The following is a 27447-nucleotide window of genomic DNA, read 5'->3' as shown; positions in this document are numbered from 1 at the left end:
AAAGTGGCTGTAAGAAAATAGCCAAAGCATTGAAAATCCCCATTTCCACTATCAGGGCAATAATTAAGAAGTTCCAATCAACTAAAGATGTTACAAATTTGCCTGGAAGAGGACGTGTGTCTAAATCGTCATAATGTGCGGTTAGGAGGAAAGTTTGAGTGGCTAAAGACTCTTCAAGGATCACAGCTGGAGAATTGCAGAGATTAGTTGAGTCTTGAGTCTCAGAAAGCCTCAAAAAAATGATCAAACAGCACCTACATCCCCACAAGTTGTTCAGGAGGGTTTCAAGAAAAATCCTCTGCTCTCATCCAGAAACAATCAGTTGTCAGACAAGACTGGAACTTAAAACTGGACCAGCTTCTATGGTCAGGTGAAACTAAAAAAAAAAAAGCTTTTTGGCAGCAAACCCACCAGATGGGTTTGGTGCACACATGGATAAAAAGTACCCCATGCCCACGGTTAAATATACTGCTGAATCTTTAATGCTGTGGGCGTATTTTTCTGCTGGAGGTCCTGGACATGTTGTTCAGATACATGGTATCATGGATTCTATCAAATACCAACAGATAAAAAAATGGGCCATGTTTGGATCTTCCATCAGGACAATGATCCAAAACAAACATCAAAACCAACACAAAAATGTGTCACTGAGCACAAAATGAAGCTTCTGCCATGGCCATCTCAGTCCCCTGACCTGAACCCTAAAGAAAATGAGTGGAGTGAACTGAAGAGAAGAAGCACCAGCATGGAGCTGGGAATCTGAAGGATCTGGAGAGATTCTGCATGAAGGAATGGCCTCTGATCTCTTGTCAGGTGTTCTCCAAACTCATCAGGCATTATAGGTGAAGACTCAGAGCTGTTATCTTGGCAAAAGGAGGTTACAAAAAGTTTTGAATAAAAGGGTGCCAATAATTGTGGCCAACGTGTTTTGGAGAAAAACATTTATTTAATAATGTGAGTTTCAATTATTTTCCTTAAATGAAAGGTTATAATTTTGTGAATTTTTTTTGAATGAAAGATCAAAAGGATAAACAATGCAGATTTATTTTCACAGCTGCTTTTGCTCATAATTACTAAGGGTGCCAATAATTGTGGAGGGCACTGTATATACTTCATTTCCCTTGAAATGATTTGATCTTTTTAATGATATTTGATGAAGTTATCTTCAATAGCTTATAAATTTTCTCCTTAAAAATGTCAAGTTCTTTTGTTGTCTTGTCCTCTTCACTTCCTCAACAATAACTTCCTTTCTCGTACAGATAGTTATTCATTTACTGCTATAGGAATTCGATTTATAATGCGTATTACTACAGTAAAAGTAAAATAATTTTATCTGCCCATGCCTTTATTTGTTAAGGTTTGTCTCAAATGAAGAAGGACAATGTATATTTTGGAAAACATTCTTTTTTTATTTTAGAATAAAAATAGTGCACATAAAACTACATACTATTCAAAAAGAAAAAAAGTTACATGTACAAAAGGCACTGATAGTGAACTGATAAGATTGTGTTTACAACTTTCACCACAAATCCAATAATTTAGTCACATGATATATTGACAGTCTAGAGCTAATTCATTCTGCATGCAGCACAGTACACAGAATACAAAAATGCTACATGCTTAATCAAATTAATTCTTATATACATTGATTTTAAAGTTCTACATAGCAGAGGTTTCAAGTTGATTCACTTTAGAATCTTGTCTCTGGTTTGGTGTCCGTTTCGACTTCCATTTTCATGTTCTGCAGAAAAAAGATAGCAGTTATTGCTTTAATTATTTAATATTTAATTTTAACAGGTTCAATCCCAGGTGTTTCTTACCGGCATTTCTTGACTTGTCAACCCATTGGACATGCTGCTGCCATTAATGTGTTGGTATTGGAAACTTCCTGAGACCTGTTTGCATATGTTCGAATTAGACACACATTTTAAAAATGCATTTTTGATAAATGTAACAAATTAATATTTGAATGATCAGATGAAGCTTGTACGATCTCCAAACGTTTTCGTTCACCTTCTCGCTCACAGTCTTTGGTGGATGGGACTCATAAATGTAGAGCATTGCATCATGGATGGTCAAAAAGAAGATAGACGTCTTGATTTCATCATCAAAAAATTTACAGCTCTTCAGCTTCTCTATGATATATGCTGGAAATGGCATGTCAAAGGTTTCAGTTACTACACAGTTTTATTATTACAGACCATTATGCTACATTATAATAACCATGGCACTGCAGATAAGGGGAAAACATTGTCAAATACACTACAAATACCCTTTAACCTGCAGGAAAGAAGGAAAAAAAAAATACTTACAGTCACAGCCAACTATGTAAATGTCAACATCTATGCGTATAAATTCCTTTAAGGCCTGTAAACAGAAGTGTTTGTAGTCTATTAGATCTGTTTTCAGATTATCATATTAGAATTTAATGCATTGTACTTGTAGAACTTGAGTGCAGAAATACTAAGAGCAAAAATTATTAAATGTACAATTTGCTTTCAGAATGAACATGAGTGCCGTACCGCTTGGAGTCCCTTGAGTGCAGATATATCCAGGAATGAGACTGCAGAGAAGTCCAGGACCAAACTGTGGATGTTCACAGGAGGGACTTGGATGTTGGCAGGAAGTTCTGCATTCCAGTTCACCTGGATTGGAAGATCTGAATAGTCTGTGGGCTTGTCTAGGTCCTCCATGTTGCTTTCATCCTCTGACTCTTCAATAGGCATTGAACATGTGGCCTGTAGTCCGTTCTATAGCCGAAAGACATTTAAGGTAACTTTAGATGGATATCTAAATGATAAGATTAGTACATTTAGGTATCATTTAAGATTTAGATATCAAAGCAGTGGACGCAACACAGCTACAGTGCATAATAAAATATAAGTAGTCTTTGAGATCATTATCATGTTTAAGGACTTGAGGACGTACAGCTGTTAAGGTCAGCTCCCCTTTCTTGATCAGTTTCTTAATCTTCTTCACCGCCTTGTTCCTTTTCCTCAGGATTCTCAGAGGATTAAAGCCCACCTGCATTGAAGTAAAGAGGTTAGGTTGTGATTGTCAGCTGGTAATGTCGTCTGAGGTCTGGGTTATCACACTGAAACTACTGCACTCACAGCGTCCTTCAGTTTGTCTCTGAAGAAATCGATGTTTGCGAAGAAAATGGGAGATGGGATTTTGAAAATCTTTACTCCCTCTGGCTCATAGATCTGTAGGAGATTTAGAAAGAAAGTGAAGATAAGGCAAACTTTTGCTTCTTTCATTCATTTGCTTCTTTTCAGATGCTCTCTAAGCTGTTCATATCTTGGCCCATCATGTGCTTTGACAGACCAATAGATAAAAAGGTCGTTTTATATTAGGTGCTGTAATTGCATGCAGGTTATAGTGTAATTATATATTTAAGTACTGAGTAATAACACAAGACATGTCACTCGTATTGTTTTGAATGGGAGAAAGTGTAATGCGCAATATGGCGGAATAAGTCCCGCTTTCTAAATAAGAGCCAATCGCCGACTGGTAAAGTCATCGCGTCACTTCAGCGGCCGTTAGACGCGCGCCTCTGAAGAGACGCGCATTTAGGTCTGCGCATGCGCATTAGCTTGATCAAGCCTGAAAAATAGTTTTTTTTGTCATGATTCGAGCGTTTAGAAACTAAATTTATGAGCCGGTTGTTGTTAGATTTCATTGGTGATTTCAAATATGAAATTTAATCGTAAGGTTGGCAAACAGTTTTGGAGAATTTAATGTTTCCCCATTCAAAGAGATTGCATGATGCCCAGGATGCCCGAGAGGCGTTTCAAAGATGGCCGCCGAGTGAAATGACTTGTCTTAAAGGGACTTTGGTAATAATAATTAACTACATGTACGTACTATAGGATTAGGATTAGGGTGTGGTTTGGGGTTAGTTGCATGTAATTAAGCACAGTTTATAGTAGTTAGTACAGTAACTACCTGTAACGTGTAACAAGGACACTAAAATAGTGTTACCATTTTTTTTAAAGTCCCCCTGTAGTCAATAATTGTATCCATTAAAACTCATCTTGAGTCATCATCCATATGCAATGAATATGCAAATTAGCCCCGCCTCCACTCACTTACGCAGCTCAACTTACTGAGGTAAACACTGCACAATGGTATCGCTCTTTACAACATCAGACACATAACGGTAATTAATATGATTGGCCTTTTGCTTGACTATGTTATCAAACAGCTAATAATGTGTTGCTAATGTTACACAAACCATGTCCCCGTTCGCTATGTCAGAGTCAGAGGTAGTTTGTGACGTCACAGAGACCAGCGATTTCAAACCGTATAGGTCTTTTTTTTCACTGCAGCTTTAAAGGATAAGTCCACTTTTAAATACACTTTTCCTGATAAATTTACTCACCCCCATGTCATCCAAGATGTTCATGTCTTTCTTTCGTCAGTCGAAAAGAAATGAAGGTTTTTGATGAAAACATTCCAGGATTATTCTCCTTACAGTGGATTTCAATGGCTACCAACAGATTGAAGGTCCATATTACAGTTTCAGTGCAGCTTCAAGGGCTTTAAACGATTCCAGATGAGTAATAAGGGTCTTATCTAGCGAAACGATCGGTCATTTTCGAAAAAAATACAACCGTTTATGCTTTATAAACAAAATATCGCCTTGAACGTACTTTCCGCTTCCGTGTTCTTCATAACGCTTACGCTGAATGTCCTACGCCTTCCCTATTCAACTTACGGAACGAACGCGGCGCCAGTTTCGTTTTTTTCTGTAACTTGAATAACTATAAAGGAGAATAATCCTGGAATGTTTTCATCAAAAACCTTAATTTCTTTTCGACTGATGAGAGAAAGACATGAACATCTTGGATGACATGGGGGTGAGTATATTTATCAGGAAAAGTGTATTTAAAAGTGGACTACTCCTTTAAGGAGAAAATACTCAGCAATGGTGTTGACTTATGAATTTGCACATGGTTTGTCTTAAAGCACCACATAGACATATAAACAACATTAAAAACTCGATTTTCTCCACGGGGGGACTTTAAATATAAGTAGAATGTAAAAACATTTATGTGCATTTTATCAAATTATTAATTTAAATGTTAGTACACATAATACTAAATGACAAAGAGGATGCATCTGTGGCAGACTTACATTGACATAGTCCTTGCGATCTCTGTAGATATCTGTCCCCGAGATATTAGCCAGGACACTGCAGCGTGGACTGAAGGTCAGATCAGATAAATAGATTATCAAAAGAATAACAGATTAGATTATAAATAAGAATGGTCACACTTTAGATTACGGTCCGGTTCTCGCTATTAACTGAATATTAACTGTGACTTTTGCATCAGTAAACTAATTACTGTTTATTAATAGTTAGTAAGGTAGTTGTTGTTTAGGTATTGGGTAGGATTATGGGATGTAGAATATGGTCATGCAGAATAAGGCATTAATATTTGTTTTATAAGTACAAATAAACAGTCAATATCCTGGTAATATGCAAGCTAATAAGCAACTAGTTAATAATGAGAATTGGACCCTAAACTAAAGTGTTACCATAAGAATAGATAAATGATAGTGATTTGGAAAAACCTAAATCTCGATATCTTTAAAGAAGCAATAAGTATGTATACCGTATTCAATTCAATTATACCATTTCAATTTTCTTATATTCAGATCTAGTTAATTGATCAACACTTACAACTGAGCTCTGAAGACCACCGTGAGGAGCTCTAGTCCAAGTCCAATGGCAAGTCCTATGTCCAGCCCCAGGAATATAGCTGCCAAACAGGTCCCCACCCAAACAATCTGGAGGACGACGACAGAGGATGGCATTACACCGAGCACAGAAATCAGAGATATGGCACTTGACAGTTCAAGGTATTTTAATTCTTATTATTCAGAAGCTGAAATTTGAAATCTGCTCGTCAACTTGGATAATGTTTTTTTTTTTCTGAAATCTCTTCTTTGCATTTAGACAGAGAGGTCAAAGAGTCTTACACAGTCAGGACGGTCTTTCTTCCACAGGTAAGGAACTGAAACCACCTGCATTAACATCCCCTTCAGGTTCACAACCACCACTGCGCCCAACAACGACTGCAGTCACACAACACAACTACTTCAGACAATTACCTCAAACCGCAAACACCTTTTTTTCTGTTATTGAAGCCAATATGTGCATGTTTAAAAAATTTAAATTGAATTGAATTGGATTCCTACCTTTGGTAGAGGTTCCAGCAAAAACCCAATGCCCAAGATTACCACCAACACGATAATGGCAGAGATTAAACCAGCTATCTGAAAAAAAAAAAAATATATATATATATATAAATAAAACAAAATAACTAAAGAGATTTGTAATGTTACAAAAGATTTCTATTTCAAATAAATGCTAAATCCTGAAAAAAGATTCACGATTTACACAAAAATATTAAGCAGCACAACTGTTTTTTAACATTGATAATAATAATAAATGTTTCTTGAGCACCAAATCAGCAAATTAGAATGATTTCTGAAGGATCATGTGACTCTGAAGACTGGAGTAATGATGCTGAAAATTCAGCTTTGCATCACATGAATAAATTACAGTTTAAAATATATTAAAACGGAAAATGGTTATTTTAAATAGTAATACAATTTTACAATTTTACAGTTTTTACTGTATTTTTGATATAAATGCAACCTTGGTGATCAAAAAACATTAACAAATCTTACCCTTACTAGTGTATAAAAAAAGCAAAAACAAGTGTTTTATATGAAGTTTTAAGTGGGAAGAGTTATTTATATTTAAAGTGTTAGTTCACCCAAAAATGAAAATTCTGTCATTTATTACTCACCCTCATGTCGTTTCACACCCGTAAGACCTTCGATCATCTTCGGAACACAAATTAAGATATTTTTGATAAAATCCGATGGCTCAGTGAGGCCTGCATTGCCAGCATGATCCAGAAAGCTACTAAAGGCATATTTAAAACAGTTCATGTGACTACAGTGGTTCAACCTTAATGTTATGAAGCGACGAGAATACTTTTTGTGCGCCAAAAAAGCTAATTTTTCAACAATATCTAGTGATGGACGATTTCAAAACACTGCTTCATGAAGTTTCGAATCTTTTGTTTCAAATCAGTGATTTGGATCGCATATCAAAGTGCCAAAGAACTATTGAAATTTCAAAACGTAACAAAGCCTCATTCACTGAAATCACATGACTTTGGCGCTCCAAACCACTGATTTGAAACAAAAGATTCGTAAAGCTTCGAAGCTTCATGAAGCAGTGTTTTGAAATAGGCCATCACTAGATATTGTTGAAAAGTCTTTATTTAGTTTTTTTGGTGCACAAACATTAAGGTTAAACCACTGTAGTCACATGAACTGTTTTAAATATGTTTTACCTTTCTGGGCACTGAATGTGTTATTTATCTTGCTGTTAATAGAGGCCTCACTGAGCCATCGGAATTCATCAAAAATATCTTAATTTGTGTTCTGTAGATTAACAAAGGTCTTACGGGTGTGGAACGATATGAGGGTGAGTAATTAATGACAGAATTTTAATTTTTGGGTGAACTAACCCTTTAAGGCATTCTTTTGTTTATTCTATTATTTACCACATGTCTTAACCCTCTCTGAGCACTAGAGGCCAGTATTTCTCTGTGGCTGGAAAACAAATTCCCCAATTGAGACGCCACGGATGCAAAATTACCTTTTTTGTGTTCCAGCCAGTGAGAAATGCTTGCAAACAGTTTTACAGAGGTTGAGCGTCTTGTTTCTTGGAGCTGTTTACCTGTGTTTTTCCTCCAGTGCTTTCTTGAACCGCACTTCTGGAGAGAGCTGTACTGGCTGCCAGAGACTTGAACGATCCTCCAAAGATGTTGCTTGCCCCAAACGCAATGAGTTCCTGTGTGATTATATGTGTCATTACAGATCTTCTTATTCTACTGACTGATTGTCTTCTCACATTTTAGTTACACATTTAGTTACATTTTATATGTGGGATGTTAGTCAGGGCTTACTTGATTTCCATCTATAACGTAGTCATGCTTTACAGAATAGACTTTAGCGACTGCAAAAGCCACGGCAAATCCCACAATAGCTATTGGGAAAGCCTCCATTGCTGTCATCTGGAAAACCTGCAGGTCCGGAGCCATTGGGGACTCAAACCTGGACAGATGAAAATGTGTTTATTTTTCATGCCACCATCAGTGCAGGACAAATTTGTTTTTGTTGCTATGTAACGGTTATGCATAAAGAACCTTATAAATGTTTTAATTTTTAAAAAATTCAATTGAAGTTTAGCCCATGTACGCACACTTAATTTGACAATATGATATATTTGCAGCTGTATGCATTTAAAATGTATAGTCTTTCTCTTCCTGGAAAATGGACCAAAAATATTGATGACTCATCCTGTACTACGATTTTTGTCCAATCAAATGCTCTCTAGAATGAGAATGCCCATGCCCTAATATTTTTATTCTTCTTATTATTAATAATTCAGTATGTCTCACCCAAATTTCTATCCGAAATTTGTCAACACAGAAAGGAAAACGTAGTACAATTTTAAAATATTATGCAGATTGCGATGCTTACGTGTTTGGAATTTTTCCCACCACGTCCACTCCGTGATTTTCGCTGAATTTGAACGCATATGAGACGCCACAAGCTATGATGGTCTGTTGGGAAAAGTACTTTTAATGAAATATTAAATGACATTTAATATTTGCTTTGAACACAAATGATAAGATTTATGGGACTTATGAACTTAAGTGAATTATATGCACGTGAGCAAATATTAACTTGCATTGTAGTTTGGTAGATATAAAAATATACTGGTTGATAAACTTTATCATGTCATAAAAAGGAATGACATTACTAATGCCACCGTTTACAGAATAGGTTACAGGTACACAGGTTCAGAATAGGTAAAGGTGAATGATGAAACGGGTTCACTCAACTCACCACAATCACTTCTATGGGAATGGGCACTGGTAACTTTGACTTAAATCTGTCATTGATCTCCTTCACTCCCAACACCAGCACCATCACCACAATTGAAGTGACCAGATCATGGATATTTGTGGAGGTGATCTGGGTAAATACACTCTCAAGAGTCTGCAGATAAAGCAAAGGACACAGATCGTTTTGCAGGAGTCATTTTTTGCACTGTAGTCTACTCATATTTTAGAACTATGAATTAAATTCATACATATATATATATATATATATATATATATATATATATATATATATATATATATATAGCTTATCATGCATATAATATGTTCTATACATTCAATACACTATAAAAAATGACATTCTTCCTCAGTATTTTTGTCTTGTTAACCAATACAAATATCTAAACATTCTTAAATCAAGATAGTGAGTTTTAATTCAAACAAGAACAAATATTTGCCAATGGGGTTAGAAAAATCAACTTAATTAAAAGGGAAACAAGTTTATTTTTCTTATTCCACTGGCAGATATTGTTCTTGTTTTAAGCATAATCTCACTTAATTTTGATTAATTGTTCAGAAAATAAGACTTAAAGGGATAGTACACCAAAAAATGAACATTTTGTCATTTACTCAACCTCAGGTTTTTCCAAACCTGTATAAGCTTCTATCTTCTGTTGAACACAAAAGAAGATATTTTGAAGAATGTTGGTAACCAGACAGTTGGTGGGCCCCATTGATTTCCATACTTGGAAAAAATACTATGGAAGTCAATGGGTGCCGTCAACTGTCCAGTTCTTTACAATATCTTCTTTTGTGTTCAACAGAAGAAAGAAACTCATACAGGCTTGGAACAACATGAGGGTGAGTAAATGATGACAAAATTTTCATTTTTGAGTGAACTATCCCTTTAATATCTGTCATTTTGCTTCTCAAGTAAATGTATCTAGGAAGAATTTTTTTTTTTTTTTTTTGCTATGTAATATATTTGTAATATTGTGTGTGTGTGTGTGTGTGTGTGTGTGTGTGTGTGTGTGTGTGTGTGTGTGTGTGAGAGAGATATATACTGTTAATATAAACTGTGGGTTTTAGTTCAATAATGTTTTTAATCAGTATTATTTTTGTATTATTTGTTTGATTTTTGACGATTATGACTGTGAGGAGCTAGAAAAGTGTCTTGTGACCTACATATATAATAGCAAGTGGTCCGCTGAAACCCGGCACAGTCAGTCCTAGTATAAACTTGAGTTGAGAAATCAGGATGTGAACAGCAGCTGCGGTGGTGAATCCCGATATTAGAGTATCCGACAGGTACATGACAATGAATCCCACCTGCAGCAGCCCCATACCAAGCTGAAAATAAAGAGAATGAAGATAAGCATCAATGTGATTGAAAACAGTCATTGCACTTAAGTTTAATAATCAGAGGATGGTTGATGTACCTGGAATAAACCCACTAGGACAGTGAGGGAGGCAGACACTAAGATCCTCTGTTCGTCTTTCGTCAGGCCCTCAAACGCAGTGATGTTGGCAGGAGGACCCTCGTCGGGCACCAATCTGGTCACTGCTGCCCCCACCATGAGACTCAATACAGGGAAAGATCCTGGTGTGAAGAACAACACAAAATGGTGAGTATATTTACAGTATATTCAATGTCTTCATAGGCAGAAACGATTGACTCTTTTTGATATCTGTCTGATTAAAGTCCATCTATCAATTTAAAATGTTTCTGTAAAATTTAATATTACATTTTTACACAGTATTATTATTGTATTTGTTTACTTAAAGGTGCTAAAGAGGATCTTTTCGTCGACTGAGAAACCAAAGACTGTTACTGAGTTTTTGAAATGAGCGCATGCGTAAGAATTTCGAGGGAACGCCTCCCAAAACTCGTGCACGAGTATTGGAACACGAGTGTTTACCACCGGCATTCGCTGTGTCGTGTTAGTGGATTCATTATGTCGGACTCACCGCAGGTAACTCATAATCTGCAGTTGTTACTCCTGTCTCCTGACAAAAACATTGCATGCGACGCCTGTAGAGTGTGGAAAGCTACTGGAGCGCGCAGCCGCGCTGTTCTCTCACAAGGAACGTCATGGCAGTGATTAACAAGCCAGAGGGCCAATCGTTTACGCGATGATCGCGTAAACGATTGGCTGATGTTTTTAAGGCCCTACCTCGTGCACAGATGATATATATTAATATTATTCCTTTTATTATTATAATATTATTCCTCCTTCTTCTTTTATCAGTTAGTAAAGACAGTTTCAAGTAATATTGCAAAAATGTATAAAACAAAACATCCTCTTTAGCACCTTTAAGGGTTTTTTGTTATTTGAAGCTGTGAAGCAAAATGTATGACACAACTGTTGTGTTTTTGTTGTTGTTGTGAGGTGATTTAAATATGTTATTGAAGCATAGTTTTGACAAATCATTTTGGAGATTTCAATCTTTCTCCATTTAAGCAGTGTTGGGGAAAGTTACTTTTAAAAATAATGCATTGTTGCGTTAAAAATAATCTCTAAAAAAGTTACTTATTGCAGTACTTTTTATGGAAATTAATGTTACATTACTTTTGCATTATTTTATCTCATCTGGGTTGAGCTTGTTTTTTAACAAGAACAACAAAAACAACAACAACAACAATTTTGGGCTATTTTTGGCAAATCTAAAGGCCTTTTCACACTAAAAGTGAAATGTATACTCAGATATTTTGTTGTAAATTTAAAAGTAATGTGCTACTTTACTACACTCTAAAAATGTTTGGTTAAAAACAACCCAAGTTGGGTTGAAAATGGACAAACCCAGCAATTGGGATGTTTTAACCCAGTGGTTGGGTTAAATGTTTGCCCAACCTGCTGGGTAGTTTTATTTAACCCAACTACTGATTAAAAATGACTATATAGCTGGCTTAAAATGAATCCAAAATAGGTGAGAAATTAAAAATCAGACACATAATTACTAGAGGCAACAATAATAATCAAAAGGTGTACATTTATTAATAAGCAATTTAATAAATGTTTATTGTTTATTATTCATTATCTTATTAATAAATGCTCATTTATTAAACATTAATAAATGTTAATTTCCAGCATATTTTGGGTTCATTTTAAGCAAGCAATACAGTAATTTTTATACAACAGTTGAGTTAAAAACTACCCAGCACGTTGAGCAAACATTTAACCCAACCGCTGGGTTAAAACAACCCAATTGCTGGGTTTGTCCATTTTCAACCCAACTTGGATTGTTTTTAACCCAGCATTTTTTAGAGTGTAGTTACTTGAAAAAAGTAATTGTGTTACCCCCAACACTGCATTTTATATACAAAAGAAGCTGCGCTTAGCAGATAATAGCTGGCCGGGGTTGTTACCAAGATGGCCCCAACTGAGCTCAGTCGTGCCAAATCTAAATTAGAGGCTACAAAACTGCACAATAAAAATGAATGGTTATAGCATTATAATGAAAAACATGTTTTGCAACAACTAGCAGTGGCCAATGACACGATGTTGTTGGTGTCATTCACATAACCTGTTTACAATAGCACTCACCCACTGAAATGTGTCGTGAGGTGCCCAGAAAAAAATAGATGATGACTGGGAAAAAAGCAGCATACAATCCATACCAGGTAGAGATGGATGCCAGTAAACTGAAGGCTAGTCCTGAGGGGAAAATATTAATAAGTATTAACCAAACCCTGGTAGCATAGTTATATAATCTTCATCTGATATGTGGATGCCCTTATTAAACTATTATCCCCCTTATCAACACCTTCTCTCAAGGCCATCACAAATGAGAATGAATTGATATGTTTTTGAAGTGAGTGCATGACATAAGCAAAAATAGTTCAGATTTTTGTTACATGGTTAGAAAGGAAATTTCAGGCTCTTGATAACATACAGTACAGTAATTGAGATTAATTAAAAAGAAATGTACTAGCTCTTTATGTATTTTTCAGCCAACTTTTTAGAGGCTTCCTTTGCTCAATATATACTGAATCTCTGGACTATCTTCTAATGACGCATAGATACCAGATAATGCACTTTTCACTTATTTTGACACATTTCCTATCACCTCATATCAGAGTTATCTCATAAAAAACTGCGTAGACACTCACATCAGTCACAATTCAGTCACAGACCTCAGTTCATAAAGATAAACTAAACATTCTTACGGCCTGATATCATCTAATATCATGAATCTATTTCAACAGCTTATGTTGTGAATGTTTCTGTTGAGTAACTCTCAATAAGAGCTTCGTAAGATGTTACCTTGTAGGACGGCAACTAGTCCAGTGCTGACGCCAGACACAATATCATTTAACAGCCATTCTTTGATCGGGTAGATCCTTATCCATCCAATGATAGGCAGCAGAGAAATAGCAGCGTTCTTTGCACGTTCTGAAGTACAACTAGCAAACACCAAGGATGTTATTTGTGTTTTTCTGCATGCAGGATCATGGTATATGATACATGACGCATACCAGTTATTAAAAAGAAATTTCTTTATATTTTTCATTTTTCTCACAGCATATAAAGTGTTATTACTCACTAAAAAAGACTCACAACTATATCTGCTTTTGTTATATTAGATTTTGAACATATCCTATATCTGGAAATGCAGTAGTACACAGTAAAAAAGAATTGTTGGTTTAACTTAAAATTTTGAGTTCTTTTAATTTAAAAATTTGAGTTAATACAATGAATGCGATTTGGTTTAAACAACAGAAACTCTAAATATTTCTTGCCTCTAGTTTTCTGCACTGCTTAATAAAAGTTAGAAGTAGCATACTTACGTGAAGTACTGTATAAAATGGTCCAGTAATCTCTTGTGTTTCCGATAGACTTTTGCATGTTCGTCTTCAAAGGTGTCTTCTGAGTATAGTGGTCTGTTCACCGCATACTTCTGCGTTGAGGGTCGGAGCATTGTGCGTCCGTAGAGCTACTGATCTGTGTGTGGTGACCAAATAAAATTAATTTAAGAATATCTGCTCTAGCTCTGGCAACTGTCAAGCTGAAGCTGTCGCTTTTTGTATTTATATTGGCAATCATGGAAATTATGTGTAAGATCGAGGTGTTTTCTCAAGCGTACTATGAGTAAACATCATGCAACTACTACACAGTGTGAGTTCATGTGTTTGTTGATGAGTGTATGATAGTATGTGCGTGTCCACCTTCACTTTTAGCCTGATATCTCTTAAGATGGATGTTTCTGTGGGAAAATGTGGGATTTTCCACAATTTTAGATGCTTGGCTATTTGTATATCAACATATTCAGGCCTTTTGTCAGCAGTTCTGTTACAGTTGGGATAGGTCAGCAGCTCCAAATAACATTAAATCTTATTCATTTTAAAGTTTAACCCCAGCATCCTTCAGAGGATTAACAGGACTGATCAATAACTTTGTTTGAAAATTAAGCATTTACCTTTATCTTTATTATATATAGTTTTTACCTTAGATTTATGATTTTTTTTGTCCATGGAATGGCCAGATTTTAATTTGTATTAAGTCACGCTACTGTTTAAACGTTTGGGGTCAACAAGTTTTTTTGTTTGTTTGTTTTTTTTTTTAAAGAAATTAATATTTGTTTTCAGTAAAGATGCATCAAATTGATCAAATGTGACAGCAAAGACTTTTACTTTGTAAATAATAAACATATCATACTTTGTAAAAATAAATGCTGTTCTTATTAAGTTTCTTTTCATCAAAGAATCCTGAATGTATCAGTTTCCACAAAAATATTAAGCAGCACAACCGTTTTCAACAATGATAATAATCAGAAAAGAAATCAGCATATTAGAATGATTTCTGAAGAATCATGTGACACTGAAGACTGGAGTATTTACGCTAAAAATCAAGCTTTATTTATTAGGAATAAATTTTGTTTTAAAATGCATTAAATTTGAAAACAATTATTTTAAATTGTAATAATATTTCGCAATATTACATTTTTTTACTGTATTTTTGATCAAATAAGCATAAAAGACTTCTTTCAAATACATATTTACAAACCCCAAACTTTTGAACAATAGTGTATTTATTGTAATAATAGTGTGTTTTTGCAATGTGATAATCCTACCTGGAGGTAATAAAATATTCCGAGTTTGCTGTTCCTGTGTTGCTTCGAAAGTTGCAGTGCTCTGTCTGAGATCTTTAAGACAGTGTTCATTTATAAATTGCTTTACTTATCATGTCTGTAATTATTAACAGTCATCAAGATACCTTCTTCACATTGCCAGCCACATCTCCCGCTTATCCCTGACCATTGTTCTTGCTGATAAAAACTTGGCAAAAGCCATCCGCTTATCAATTTTTCCCTTTCATCCCCTCATACATCAACTGTCAAGATCTTTTGATACTGCAGATATTATGGGCGTACCATATTAGTTTGTTCTTTGTCAATTGTGTAATATTAAAATATAAAATTAAAAGTGTGTGTATCATGTATTTATATTAGTACTTCTTTTCTAATATTGATGTTAGTTCCGGGATGCCGATTGGTCATAACAGCATTTCTGTTATGCCAAACTAATTGATAGTGTATATTATCAGCTGTGACGACAAACAACTGTTCACCTAGTTGTGCTGTATCCACAGAATGGCATTCTGTTATTGTTTACATGTCATATCCTGATGCCTAATGAATTCAATGCATAATGAAAGTACAATTTGTACAGTCTGATGGTTCCCTCCTTGAACGGCAAACTTCCTGTTACCTGACATGAACTTAGGTTATGCAAAATAATTTTTTTTTAATGACACATAATTCATTGTAATTCTGAGAGTCACTAAGTTTGGGGTTTCATTCTCATGTGATCTCATGTGAGATGACTGTCATCCTTTTGTAAATTCTTTTCATTCTATTCAAATCCTTCCATATCTTTAACTGCGTATGATTAGTGATATCCCATCACTATGCTATTTTTGTTGCTTTAGTGGACAGCATTCATAATTTTGGATGCGGGCGTGTTTGTGTGTGAGCGTACACTTTAAAAAATGTTGGGTTAAAATATGGACAAACCCAGCGATTGGGTTGTTTTTACCCAGTAGCTGGGTTAAATGTTTGCCCAACCTGCTGGGTAGTTTTATTTAACTCAACTATTGATTAAAAATTACTATATGGCTGACTTAAAATGAACCCAAAATCAGACACATAATTACTAGAGGCAACAGTAATAATCAAAAGGTGAACATTTATTAATAAGCAATTTAATAAATGTTTATTATCTAATTATTATTTATTAAACATATTAATAAATGTTCATTTCCAATTTTTGGCGAGCAATATAGTAATTTTAAAACAATAGTTTAGTTAAATAAAACTACCCAGCAGGTTGGTCAAATATTTAACCCAATTGCTGGGTCAAAACTACCCAATTGCTGGGTTTGTCCATATTTAACCCAACTTGGGTTATAAAAACCTGTTAATTACCTATATCAAATTTAAAGACAATAAATTTAATTTAATTTTAATTTATTCAAATTCAAATTATTGTTAAAAAAAAAAAAAATAAATAGTATAAATTACCTAATAATTTACACCTTACATTTAACTTTATTAAGAAATATGTAAGGCTTTTACAGTATTGTTAAATTACATTGTTTTATACAAAGCCCCTAAAGGGACATGGTGATGGAAAAAATATGGGATGGGAGGAAAAAAAAGTTATGTGTTCCCCCAAAAAACTTTACGTTTGCTTACAAAACATTTGCATTTCCCCCCAAAATTTTGCGTACGCGCACAAAGAACTCAAAAGGTTTGTAAGTGAGCGCAAAGTTTCTCGGGGGAACACAAAAATTTTGCAAGAGTATACCAAAGCATCCATCACAATGTCCCTTTAGTTGCTCCGTAGACTTTATATTAAAAGTACCATCTATATAATTATCAGTATTTCCCATGAAATGCTCAAATAGGTTGGTATAAATATAACTGAATGACATAATACAGTTAGGATTTGTAAAATGTCAAGTTATCAATTTTTTCAACCCTGTTTCTTATGTATTAGTTGCGTCATCTCTAGAAGTAAATATTTGGTCATCATGTCCTAATCAAATTTGTGAATGAGTAGATCCAGCCCTTCTCTTACATCTAAACCTGCAGCTTTTATCATCAAATTAGTTTATGTCTCTGTTTTCTTCAGGTCCAGTATCTTGCATCAGAACTGGCAGCTCTTTGATATAAGAGGTTTGAGATGTGTCTGCTACACTGAAGACTACATTGTAAATGTTACTCCAGTTTTTATCAGTAAAATGATATGAGGGAAAAGATGCGCTTGATATCTTGGGTTATATTCTAGCTTGGTGATCTACATTGATATGCTTGTCGACCACACAGCTAAACAGGAAAAATAACTAATATAAATGCTATTTTATTTTTGAATGAGCTAATGTATTGAAAATTTGGGGTCGGTAAGACCAAGGCTGCATTTATTTGATTAAAAATACAGTAAAAACAGTAATATTGTGAAATATTATTGCAATTTAAAATAACTATTTTCTATTTTAATGTAGTTTAAAATGTAATTTATTCCTAATACATAAAGCAACATTTATTATACATTATATCAACATACTTAAATCAATTTGCATTGCATTCTTGGTGATTAAAAGTATCAATTTCTTCAAAAAAAAAAAACAAGTGTATAATTCAAATAAATATAAATAAATATAATCATGCATGAGACACGGTAACATTTACATATTTTCCAGTTTTTATAATATTTATTTGTATACTTAATATAAATTATAGATTTTTTTTACTTTTTATCCCATTTTAAATTTCATTTTTTGTCCTTGTAACATTATCATTTCATTATCTGTGCGTCATCACTAAAGGGAAATATTATATATCATTATATATCAGTACACAAGACTGATTTTTACAACATAGACTTTACACCTGGAGCCATAATAATTGTCAAGGAGATCACTGTGCGATCTTTGCAGATAAGGTGTCAATCCACATAAACCGCAGTAATTAATCAATCTAATTTGACTTTCACTGACGTCAGGCCGCGACACATTACAACATACAAAAGGTTTCGCATTAACAATTAAACAGTCATACGTTTATTAGCAAAGGTGTGTTAGTGACAGAGAAGCGAACTTTTGATTCTGTGATTGCTGTCCTGGTTCATGCCTAAATTATGTTACCTTCTGTTAACCCCTCTTACTGTGCTTTCTAATGTTATGTTGAATTGTACACTAATACTAATATTAAAGATCATAGAGAAGGAGACACTCAATACAACATACCTTAGAAAGCCAGAGTCGGTCAGTCAGTGAGCGGTCTGGGATGTGTGTGTTTCAGGCACACATGTCCTTGTGTGTTTAATACGCTCAGTTACTGTTACTAAATGTTTAAAGTACACAAAAGACCTCCAGATAGAGCAACACAGGAATGTCAACAGAAATTAAACAAGTGCTTTTTTGTTGAGCTTGCAATTTGTTTCATCTTAGGCAAACAGCAAGGTCTCACTATCCCCTTCTCTGTACGTGTGTGGAAAATTCCGAACATTTTATTGAGATGGTCTAGATTTTTTCATGTTTAACACAGTTTAGCAAAATTGGACATGTGCCATTTATCCCATGTCTGTTTGCTTTGAGGGCACGGCAAACAGACATGTTGATAAAATTCACTTTTGTCGTTTAAACTTTAATCTTTTTCTTCCAGGAAAAATGGACCAAAAATAATGATGACTCATCCTGCACTACAAATTTTTGTCCAATCAGATGCTTTCTAGAAGGAAACTGCCCCGCCCCTAACATCACTTATCTTTGACTAGCAACAGCAAATAGCAAATCATGATTCACACAGTTATGTATATTAAAGGCTATTTGTTCTTTAAAAAAGTGATGAGCCTATCGATATGCTCCACCCAGACTTCCTGTTTTGATAGGAAATCCATCTACACCGGAAAGATTACGCTTGACCCTCTCGGTTTGACATTACTCATCATTTGTCACAAAGACAAAAAGTAGATAACACACCTTTTTTTAGGTTCTGACCACAGATGACATCCCATCTAAGATCAAATCAGGGTTAGCAGACTGATGAAACACACTAAAATGTTATTTCTCAGGTGATTTATTTACAAATATCAAATGTTCTTCTGCTTTAAGACTTTCAGTGACCAGTTCTTAACAAGAAACATATGTTTGTCTATCAAAAAGAGCCTCCTTCTGCTGTCCATACTGATGAACAGGTGTCCAGATGATGAACATCCTGTATTGTGCTGATTGGCATTTGTTTGCCTCAAAAATAAGGCTGTAAAAATGAAAGCACTTTTGCATTTGGTGTTATTTTTCTAGTTCAGATGTGGAAGGACATGATGAACAAGACTTTCTTCCTTGTTAGCGCCACTTTCAATCCTCCCAGGACAAAGGTAAACGTCTCCTGACTCATTATCAGCAAATTAATTGGATGACGATGACTGTCTTTCCCAGTGACTCTGAATACAGGGAGTTTTTCTTAGTTTGAAAGTCCATGAATAGCCTAGACATGCAAGAGAAACATTTGATTGGTGGGTTGCTGATTTGAGTTATTTGTTAATATTAAAGATGCAGGATGCTTACCAAGTGTTGGTTGTCATATGTCTCAATCAGGTCCTCATCTTCGGTAAAAGGAAGTGGCTCTTTGTCATCTTGCAACTTTGAAATCTTAACACAGAGAAAATATATAGTCTTCAGAATGGGATATTAACATATTACTTTTACAGCATGTACACTCTGCATAGCATTGGGAATTTCTATATGCACAGAATATTCAGATGAACTGCTACATGTGTCAAAATGTTTACTACTATTCAAAAGTTTGGGGTCAGTAAGATTTCTTTTTTAAAATAAGTTTCTTATTCTCACCAAGGCTGCATTTATTTCATCAAAAACACAGTAAAAACAGTAACATTGTGAAATAATATTAGGATTTAAAATAACCGTATTCTATTTAAAAATATTTTAAAATGTAATTTATTCCTGTAATGGAAAAGCTGAATTTTAAGACATTTCTCCAGTCTTCGGTGTCACATGATCCTTTAGAAATGCTGGTTTGGGTCTCAACATTTTTTATTCAATGTTGAAAACAATGTTGCTGCTTGATGTTTTTGTGCAAAGCATGATACATGTTTTGATGAATAGAGAGTTCAAAATAACAGCATTTATCTGAAATAGAAATAATTTCTAACATAATGTTTTTACTACCACTTTTGATAAATTATATGCATCCTTGCTGAATAAAAGTATTAGTTTAGAAAAATCTTACTGACACCAAACCTTTGAATGGTAGTGTGTGTGTGTATATATATATGGTTAGTATATATATATAACGGTTAGTTCCTGTCCTTGATTCTGATTGGTCAATAACAGTGTTTTATTCACAATAAAACATGGCTATGACCGCTTCACCCAACGGTTCAGTGTATCACTACACAACATCCTTAGCAACCACCCTTAGCAACGTAAAGTGTATGTTCTCAATTGATATTGTTCATTGAGACATACTTTATTATGTAGAAGATTATGTTGTGAGAGAGTTTATTACCTGCATTCAGATTGAGCATTTTCCTTCAGGTCAGTCCTATGTTCATAATAAAAAATCTGTTTAAATGCCCGATGTATTATCCTGTCCTTTTAACAGTTAAGGGGTTTTCCCGTGACTGACAGCGCTAGTCAAAGCATTTGTCAGTTGTGTCTTGTTCAGTGTTCACAACAATTCAGTCTTTTCAATGTAAAAGTCTTTGCTACTGACTGACACACTCATAAAGACAGTCTTTGCTGCCATCTAATGGTGTAATAATGTAACTTCTATTGCTGTTCACGGTCAGGGACTATTTTTTCCTGCAGAAGGAATGCTTTTAGTGAAAGTTGCATTGATACATATTTTTGGCTTTGATATTTGTATTGTGTGGTAACCGTTTTATAAAAGCAATAAGGTACTCGAGGCTAGTCCTGTATCATGAATAAGTCACGGCTGAAGGGGTTGCAGGCCTAACAACGCCCTTCAGCCGTGACTTATTCACGATAAAGCACAGCCTCTCATACCTTATTGCTTACATATATATATATATATATATATATATATATATATATATATATATATATATATATATATATATATATATATATATATATATGTATATATGTATATATATATATTACTAGTTAAAGGATAGCAATGTGAATTCACATAAATTTGGCAACTCAATTTACACAAATTCACCCTATATACTGTACAGAATGCAATACAATTGTATTCCATTGTGAACAAAACCATTTTGTTGCATCATGTTACAACCGGCCAATTTAACTAGCCATTGTATTTCTATATGGGTTATTTTCAGCAATCACAGCATGTGCCTAAACATTGTTTTTGTTATCTCGTCTATTTTGAATCTTTGATAATCAGGATTTACTCACGAGTCCCCCAGATTCTGCAACAGTCAAGTACAGTAAGCTATTATCTATTACATTTAAAATAAGGTAAATAAACTGACAAGAAATTTACTAGTCACCTCACATGTATATTATCACCAAGTTAGGCCAGTGCCATTAGCAGCTTCATTATGAGGCAATTAACACATAAAACTGCTGTCATGTCGAAGAACAGATACACAGATACTACATTCGGCAAGCTGCAGTATTTATGCATTGAGAACACAAACTATTCTGTCTATTTATTCTCCCCTTAAGCTAAAAATCGATTTAAGCTATTAATTTTACCTTCTCAGCTAATGAATCCTGTTCATTTCCACTGGAGGTTTCCAGCTGGATGAAGAGAATGGCGTCATGGACCGAGAGGAAGAGAAGGTCTCTGGTAACCTCCTCGTCAAAGAAGGACAGGGCCTCCATTCTCCTGACAAGCTCACCTGTGACACAAGGACCCTTTAGGTTATTCACTGTTTCCTAACCTGCCATTATCAGGCTGGAGTTTGGCACAGCTTGTATCAACATGTTGTTATAGAGCCAGGCCTTACCGTCACAGCCTGCGATATAGACGCTAACCCCAATTCGTATGAATTCCTTTACGACCTGCAAAGATGGGAAATAACTAATTAGCTACTTCTTAAAGGAATTCTTAAAGCCACATGGTATTCCAAACCTTTCTTACGTGGAACACAAAAGAAGGCGTTTTAAAGAATGTTTTTATCAAATGGAAGTCAATGTGGTTCATTGACATTCATTCATTATACAAGGTCTCTTCTTTTATGTTCTGCTAAAGATAGAAAGTCATACAGCTTTGGAAGGATATGAGGGTCACCATCAGATTGTGACCATACATTATTGCAGTAAAACCATGACAGCAAAGAGCAGTAAAGATGGCGCACCAGTTTTAGGGACTTGGCTGCTACCACATCCAGGAATGAGACGGCTGAGAAGTCCACAACCAGGCTGTGAATATGGACCCTGGGTACTGACACACCGACAGGCAGCTCTGACGTCCAATCTACCTGGACCTTCACCTCTGAATCTTGCTGAGACGCACCCTCCTCCAGCTCAGGACTCTGCTCATTTTCAAAGGCTTTGTTTTCTACTCCCAGTGAGGCAACTGGTACCAAACCATCCTGTGAAGGACAGCAGATATGGGAAAGTCCAGAATATGTCATGAACTCAGGTCAGTAAAAATAGGCTTTTACTTGCAACGAATTGTGGAACGTTTCAAACGTTCAAACATATGTCAAATGTATTGCAAATATTTTGCTAAAAACTGTTGCGCTCTGTCACGGTACAGCCTAAGGGCCTAAGAGAATGCCTAAGGGCTGTATGAAAGCGTAAGACAAAAGCATTACGAATGAACCAGTATTAATAAAAACCAATATACTATAATAGACGAGAACTGACGAGGGAATGACCATGGTGTAAATAATACGTAATCAGACACAAACGAAGAGATAATCATTAACCAATGAAAACAGAACTAAATGGAGTAGGCAAAACAGGAACTAACAGAACAGAATAGCAAAATTGAAGTCCATAATCATGACATGCATAAAGTACCTCTGTAGCTTGTAGTTTTCCTTTTTTAATGAGCTTGTGAATCTTTTTCAAAGCTTTGTTTCTTTTCTTGAACACCCGCACTGCATCAAACCCCACCTGTAAGAATTTACCAAAAAAAACTTTACTAAGCATTAAAGCACACCAGAATTTGTAAATATGTCATATATTACAGTAGTTCCTTCTAGTAAAGTAGTAAATTTCTGAATTTAGAATTTGAGCAAAAAATAAACTCACCTCATCTCTCAACTTTTCTTTGAAGTAATCAATATTTGCAAAATAAATGGGTGATTTACACTTGAATATCTTAATTCCAGGAATTTCATCAATCTGCAAAATGTTGGAAAATACCTAAATAAATGCCTTTCCTAATAACTATATACTGTACATATAAGCATGAATTGTAGTAAGTAATACAAAAAAAAAAAAAAAAAATAGCATCTTACATTTTTGTAGTCTTTCATGTTTTTGTAGATATCAGTGTTTGGGACATTTCCAAGGGTGGCACAAGAAGGGCTGAATAAAATTAGAGAAATCAAGACTTATGTTTTCATTATGTAATTGCTATCTAATTATATTTCACAGTGATTACTCTATTATAATTCTTGAAATTCTGTTAAAGGTGCCCTAGATTCAATAATTGAATTTACCTCGGCATAGTTAAATAACAAGAGTTCAGTACATGGAAATGACATACAGTGAGTCTCAAACTCCATTGTTTCCTCCTCCTTATATAAATCTCATTTGTTTAAAAGACCTCTGAAGAATAACCGACATAACACTGACTGTTACGTAACAGTCGGGGTGTACGCCCCCAATATTTGCATATGCCAGCCCATGATCGAGGCATTACACAAAGGCAGCCAGTATTAACATCTGGATCTGTGCACAGCTGAATCATCAGACTAGGTAAGCAAGCAAGAACAATAGCGAAAAATGGCAGATGGAGCAATAATAACTGACATGATCCATGATAACATGATATTTTTAGTGATATTTGTAAATTGTCTTTCTAAATGTTTCGTTAGCATGTTGCTAATGTACTGTTAAATGTGGTTAAAGTTACCATCATTTCTTACTGTATTCACGGAGACAAGAGCCGTCGCTATTTTCATTTTTAAACACTTGCAGTCTGTATAATTCATAAACACAACTTCATTCTTTATAAATCTCTCCAACAGTGTAGCATTAGCCGTTAGCCACGGAGCACAGCCTCAAACTCATTCAGAATCAATGTAAACATCAAAATAAACACTGTACTTACGCGATTAGACATGCTTCATGACGAACACTTTGTAAAGATCCATTTTGAGGGTTATATTAGCTGTTTGAACTTTTTTTATGTTGTTTAAGGCAAGCGCGAGCTCTTGGGGCGTGGAGCACGAGAATTAAAGGGCCGCACACCCTGAATCGGCTCATTTCTAATTATGCCCCAAAATAGGCAGTTAAAAAAATGAATAAAAAAAAAATCTATGGGGTATTTTGAGCTGAAACTTCACAGACACATTCAGGGGACACCTTAGACTTATATTACATCTTTTAAAAAAAAGTTCTAGGGCACCTTTAAATATTATAAAACAGAGCATTTATATGATGCCCTTATTGTTGACGATATTTAAAATCATAGTTTGAGTAATATCAAGAAAAACTGGACTAAGATTAACAGCTGTCACATTTCTCAACAAATATACCCAAACCTCCTGAAAGAAACAAAATAAAACCAAAAACGGTTGAATTTGCTTTGTCAAAGAAAAATTGCACATTTTTGTGCACTGGTGGTGAATGAGGAGAGGCCTCTGGTCTCATTGTAATGCACTTTGAGTTTACAGTAGTATCTATGTGCTTCATTTATTCAGTACATTATACTTACAACTGTGTTCTGACCACCACTGTGCCCATCTCAAACACCAGACCAGCCAGCAGGCCCACATCTAAACCCAGTGCAATGGATGCCAGGCAAGTAGCTATCCAGATGAGCTGCAGAAGAATGAGCATTCATATGCAGTCATTTCAAACACAGACTGATATTATATAATCTCATTTTATACAAATACAATAAAATGAGGTAATACATTATTTTATAGTGTCATTGTTACACGTTACATGTAGTAATAACTAGAAATGATGCATAATTACATGCAACTAACCCTAACCCTATAGTAAGTACATGCAGTTAACTATTATTACTCAGTACCTAAATATATATTTACACTGTAATACTGACACCTTAAAATAAAGTGTAACCCAAAATGACTCACATGATTCCATTTATTGATTAATGTTATAATGACCTCAAAACAGAAACTCTTGTACACTGTCATGCATATCTTATGTTTTCAATAACTATTTGGCTGGCAGTACTCATCTCATTCTGTTCATTTATTAGTCTTGTGATGGTACTTACACAGTCTGTTCTGTTTTGTCTCCAGAGTACAGGCACTTCAGAGATCTGCATGAACATACCTTTCAGGTTGGCTATAACAATGCCAGCTAGCACTGACTGCGGGACAGAGAGGGATGACATCATGAGTTGCATGATAAATTTCGCCTGTATTTAAATTTTTTCTGTAGTGTTTTTTTTTTCTCTTTTAACACATTAAGTTCCTCTACCACACCTTTTGCAGAGGCTGAAGAAAGGGCCCAAGTGCCAAGATCACTATCATCACCATCAGAGCTGAGATGATACCAGCAACCTGCAACAGTGAGAAGAGAGAAGTAGTAGTTGTACTATATTCACACACGCGCGCACACACACACACACATGTGAAAATACTACAGAAAGAGCATGTGCATTTTACCTGGCTCTTCCCCCCTGTGCTTTCCTGTACTGCGGTCCGTGACAGTGCAGTGCTGGCCACAAAGCTTGATAAACATCCTCCAAAAATGTTGCTGACGCCAAAAGCTATCAGCTCCTAATGGGAATAAAAGTGTACTGAGCCAGATCAGATGGTTTCAGTAGTGGTCTTTGCTATGTTTCACCTGTTTCGCTTGAAACGGGCCTCGCAAAAGAAGGGGCCACCGCTTGCACTCCAAAAAGAGCACTGCTCCCATGCCATCACAAAAATTAATGAGGGCTAAAGGCAAAAATGCCACCAAGTTTAATAAAAATGCCACCAAAATTCAAGATATATGGGGCAAAAATGTCCTTGTGTGAGTTCTTGTTTTTAATAATTATAATAGGATATAGAGTGCTGTTTTCCCAAATATAAGCACGATTGCAAATGCGATAGCCTACTGATTTCATACAACAGTTGGCACTTAGAACAATGTCTACTTTTGCTCTTTCACAAACAAAAATCCACACAGACATTGTGTGTCTTTGAACAACACAGTGATGTTTTGTTTCTGAATGAATCCACATTTTGAACGAATCGTTTGACTGAATGATGGGGGGCCTCCAACTGTTTCTTTGAAACGGGCCTCCAAATTGCAAATGCCACCTTTGGTTGGTTTATAATTTATCTGTATTAATTTGTTAAAATTAAACACCAGCAATGGAGGCTTTACCCTTTTTTGGTATCCACTAAACAAAAATAGAAAAATCCTAAATTTGAAGACCAATCACAAATCAGTTTGCAAATATATTTAGAACAGACAATCTTAAAGGAGTTATTTTGTTTACTGTGAAACAAAACAGTGCCCTAAAACTCTATGCTGCACTGCCAGGTTTAGAAATGATATCAGCCGCTGTTGCAAACTCAAATTTGTTCTGTTCTGGCAGGTGAAAGTGACCTTAAAAGGCCAAGTAGTTCTTTCTGTCTCCCCCTCGGGTTTCTGTAATTTCTCCATCTGTGGGAGAGTGTTGGTCTGACCCTTATTATACTTCACAAAATAATTAACACTCACACAAGCACCCTAGCAAATTTACTTCCCCAATACTTGTTAATGCCACATTTCTTGAAAGAAACCAACTAAAGCTGCATGTAGTTCTCAGTTGGTTTTGACACAAATTCAAAGCACAAAATGGCACAAACCATTTAAGTGTTATATAGCACTTTACTTTGCTAGCTTTGCATGACTGTATGGTTCGTTGCATTTTATTATGTGCAATTTAGCATTGTGGACCTACTATCATCAGACAAAAAGCATACTTGCAATGTCAGAGACACATTAACACACTATTTTTGTATACCTGGTTGCCATCAACTGTGTAATCATGTTTTGCCGCATAGACTTTTGCCACTGAGACTGCTACTGCATAACCAACCACGGCTGTGGAAAAACTAGAGCCCAAAATACTCCCGATAAGTGCTATATTTGGTGGCTGTGCCGGTGCAAACCTGTGGAGACACAAGCAGACACATAGTCAGATTCACGGTGAGCCTTTGGATTTATGCTGTCAGGTTCTGTTGATTTTGACAACACTGTTTCATGTTATTATTGGACAAGGCTTTCATACTGTCTGTCAGTGTCATTGTTCTAGAGATAACATTTCTGTTGAAAATCTTTACAGGGGACAATAATAATTGCATGTCAATATAAAGTGACTGAATGTGCACCCAGCCCTCATCAGGAAGCAGGAAATG

General features: G+C 35.3%; 1 protein-coding gene across 1 annotated transcript in view; it reads right to left on the bottom strand.

Moving 5' to 3' along the window:
- Window positions 1–1388: 1388 nt before the first annotated feature.
- The window catches only part of LOC125245645, a 30186-nt gene continuing 4127 nt past the window's right edge, over window positions 1389–27447 (bottom strand). Inside the window, exons 9-40 of the mRNA XM_048156313.1 lie at window positions 27054–27201; window positions 25720–25833; window positions 25537–25614; window positions 25326–25421; window positions 24792–24898; window positions 23368–23437; window positions 23159–23251; window positions 22925–23020; window positions 22255–22491; window positions 21904–21958; window positions 21650–21795; window positions 19508–19591; window positions 13729–13874; window positions 13205–13344; window positions 12485–12595; window positions 10379–10539; window positions 10125–10289; window positions 8944–9096; window positions 8575–8657; window positions 7998–8145; window positions 7769–7882; window positions 6208–6285; window positions 5989–6084; window positions 5690–5796; window positions 5140–5209; window positions 3114–3206; window positions 2929–3024; window positions 2523–2750; window positions 2313–2367; window positions 2014–2147; window positions 1821–1895; window positions 1389–1741 (exon numbers count right to left, since the gene is read on the bottom strand). Of these exons, the coding sequence (XP_048012270.1) occupies window positions 1691–1741; window positions 1821–1895; window positions 2014–2147; window positions 2313–2367; window positions 2523–2750; window positions 2929–3024; window positions 3114–3206; window positions 5140–5209; window positions 5690–5796; window positions 5989–6084; window positions 6208–6285; window positions 7769–7882; window positions 7998–8145; window positions 8575–8657; window positions 8944–9096; window positions 10125–10289; window positions 10379–10539; window positions 12485–12595; window positions 13205–13344; window positions 13729–13874; window positions 19508–19591; window positions 21650–21795; window positions 21904–21958; window positions 22255–22491; window positions 22925–23020; window positions 23159–23251; window positions 23368–23437; window positions 24792–24898; window positions 25326–25421; window positions 25537–25614; window positions 25720–25833; window positions 27054–27201 (3628 nt within the window). The 3' untranslated portion in view covers window positions 1389–1690. The remainder of the gene's footprint in view (window positions 1742–1820; window positions 1896–2013; window positions 2148–2312; window positions 2368–2522; window positions 2751–2928; window positions 3025–3113; window positions 3207–5139; window positions 5210–5689; window positions 5797–5988; window positions 6085–6207; window positions 6286–7768; window positions 7883–7997; window positions 8146–8574; window positions 8658–8943; window positions 9097–10124; window positions 10290–10378; window positions 10540–12484; window positions 12596–13204; window positions 13345–13728; window positions 13875–19507; window positions 19592–21649; window positions 21796–21903; window positions 21959–22254; window positions 22492–22924; window positions 23021–23158; window positions 23252–23367; window positions 23438–24791; window positions 24899–25325; window positions 25422–25536; window positions 25615–25719; window positions 25834–27053; window positions 27202–27447) is intronic.

This window comes from Megalobrama amblycephala, linkage group LG14 (genome assembly GCF_018812025.1).
Source record: "Megalobrama amblycephala isolate DHTTF-2021 linkage group LG14, ASM1881202v1, whole genome shotgun sequence".
Classification (NCBI taxonomy): domain Eukaryota; kingdom Metazoa; phylum Chordata; class Actinopteri; order Cypriniformes; family Xenocyprididae; genus Megalobrama; species Megalobrama amblycephala.
Note: the sequence above shows the minus strand (reverse complement) of the source record. Positions and strands in the feature narration are given on the sequence as shown.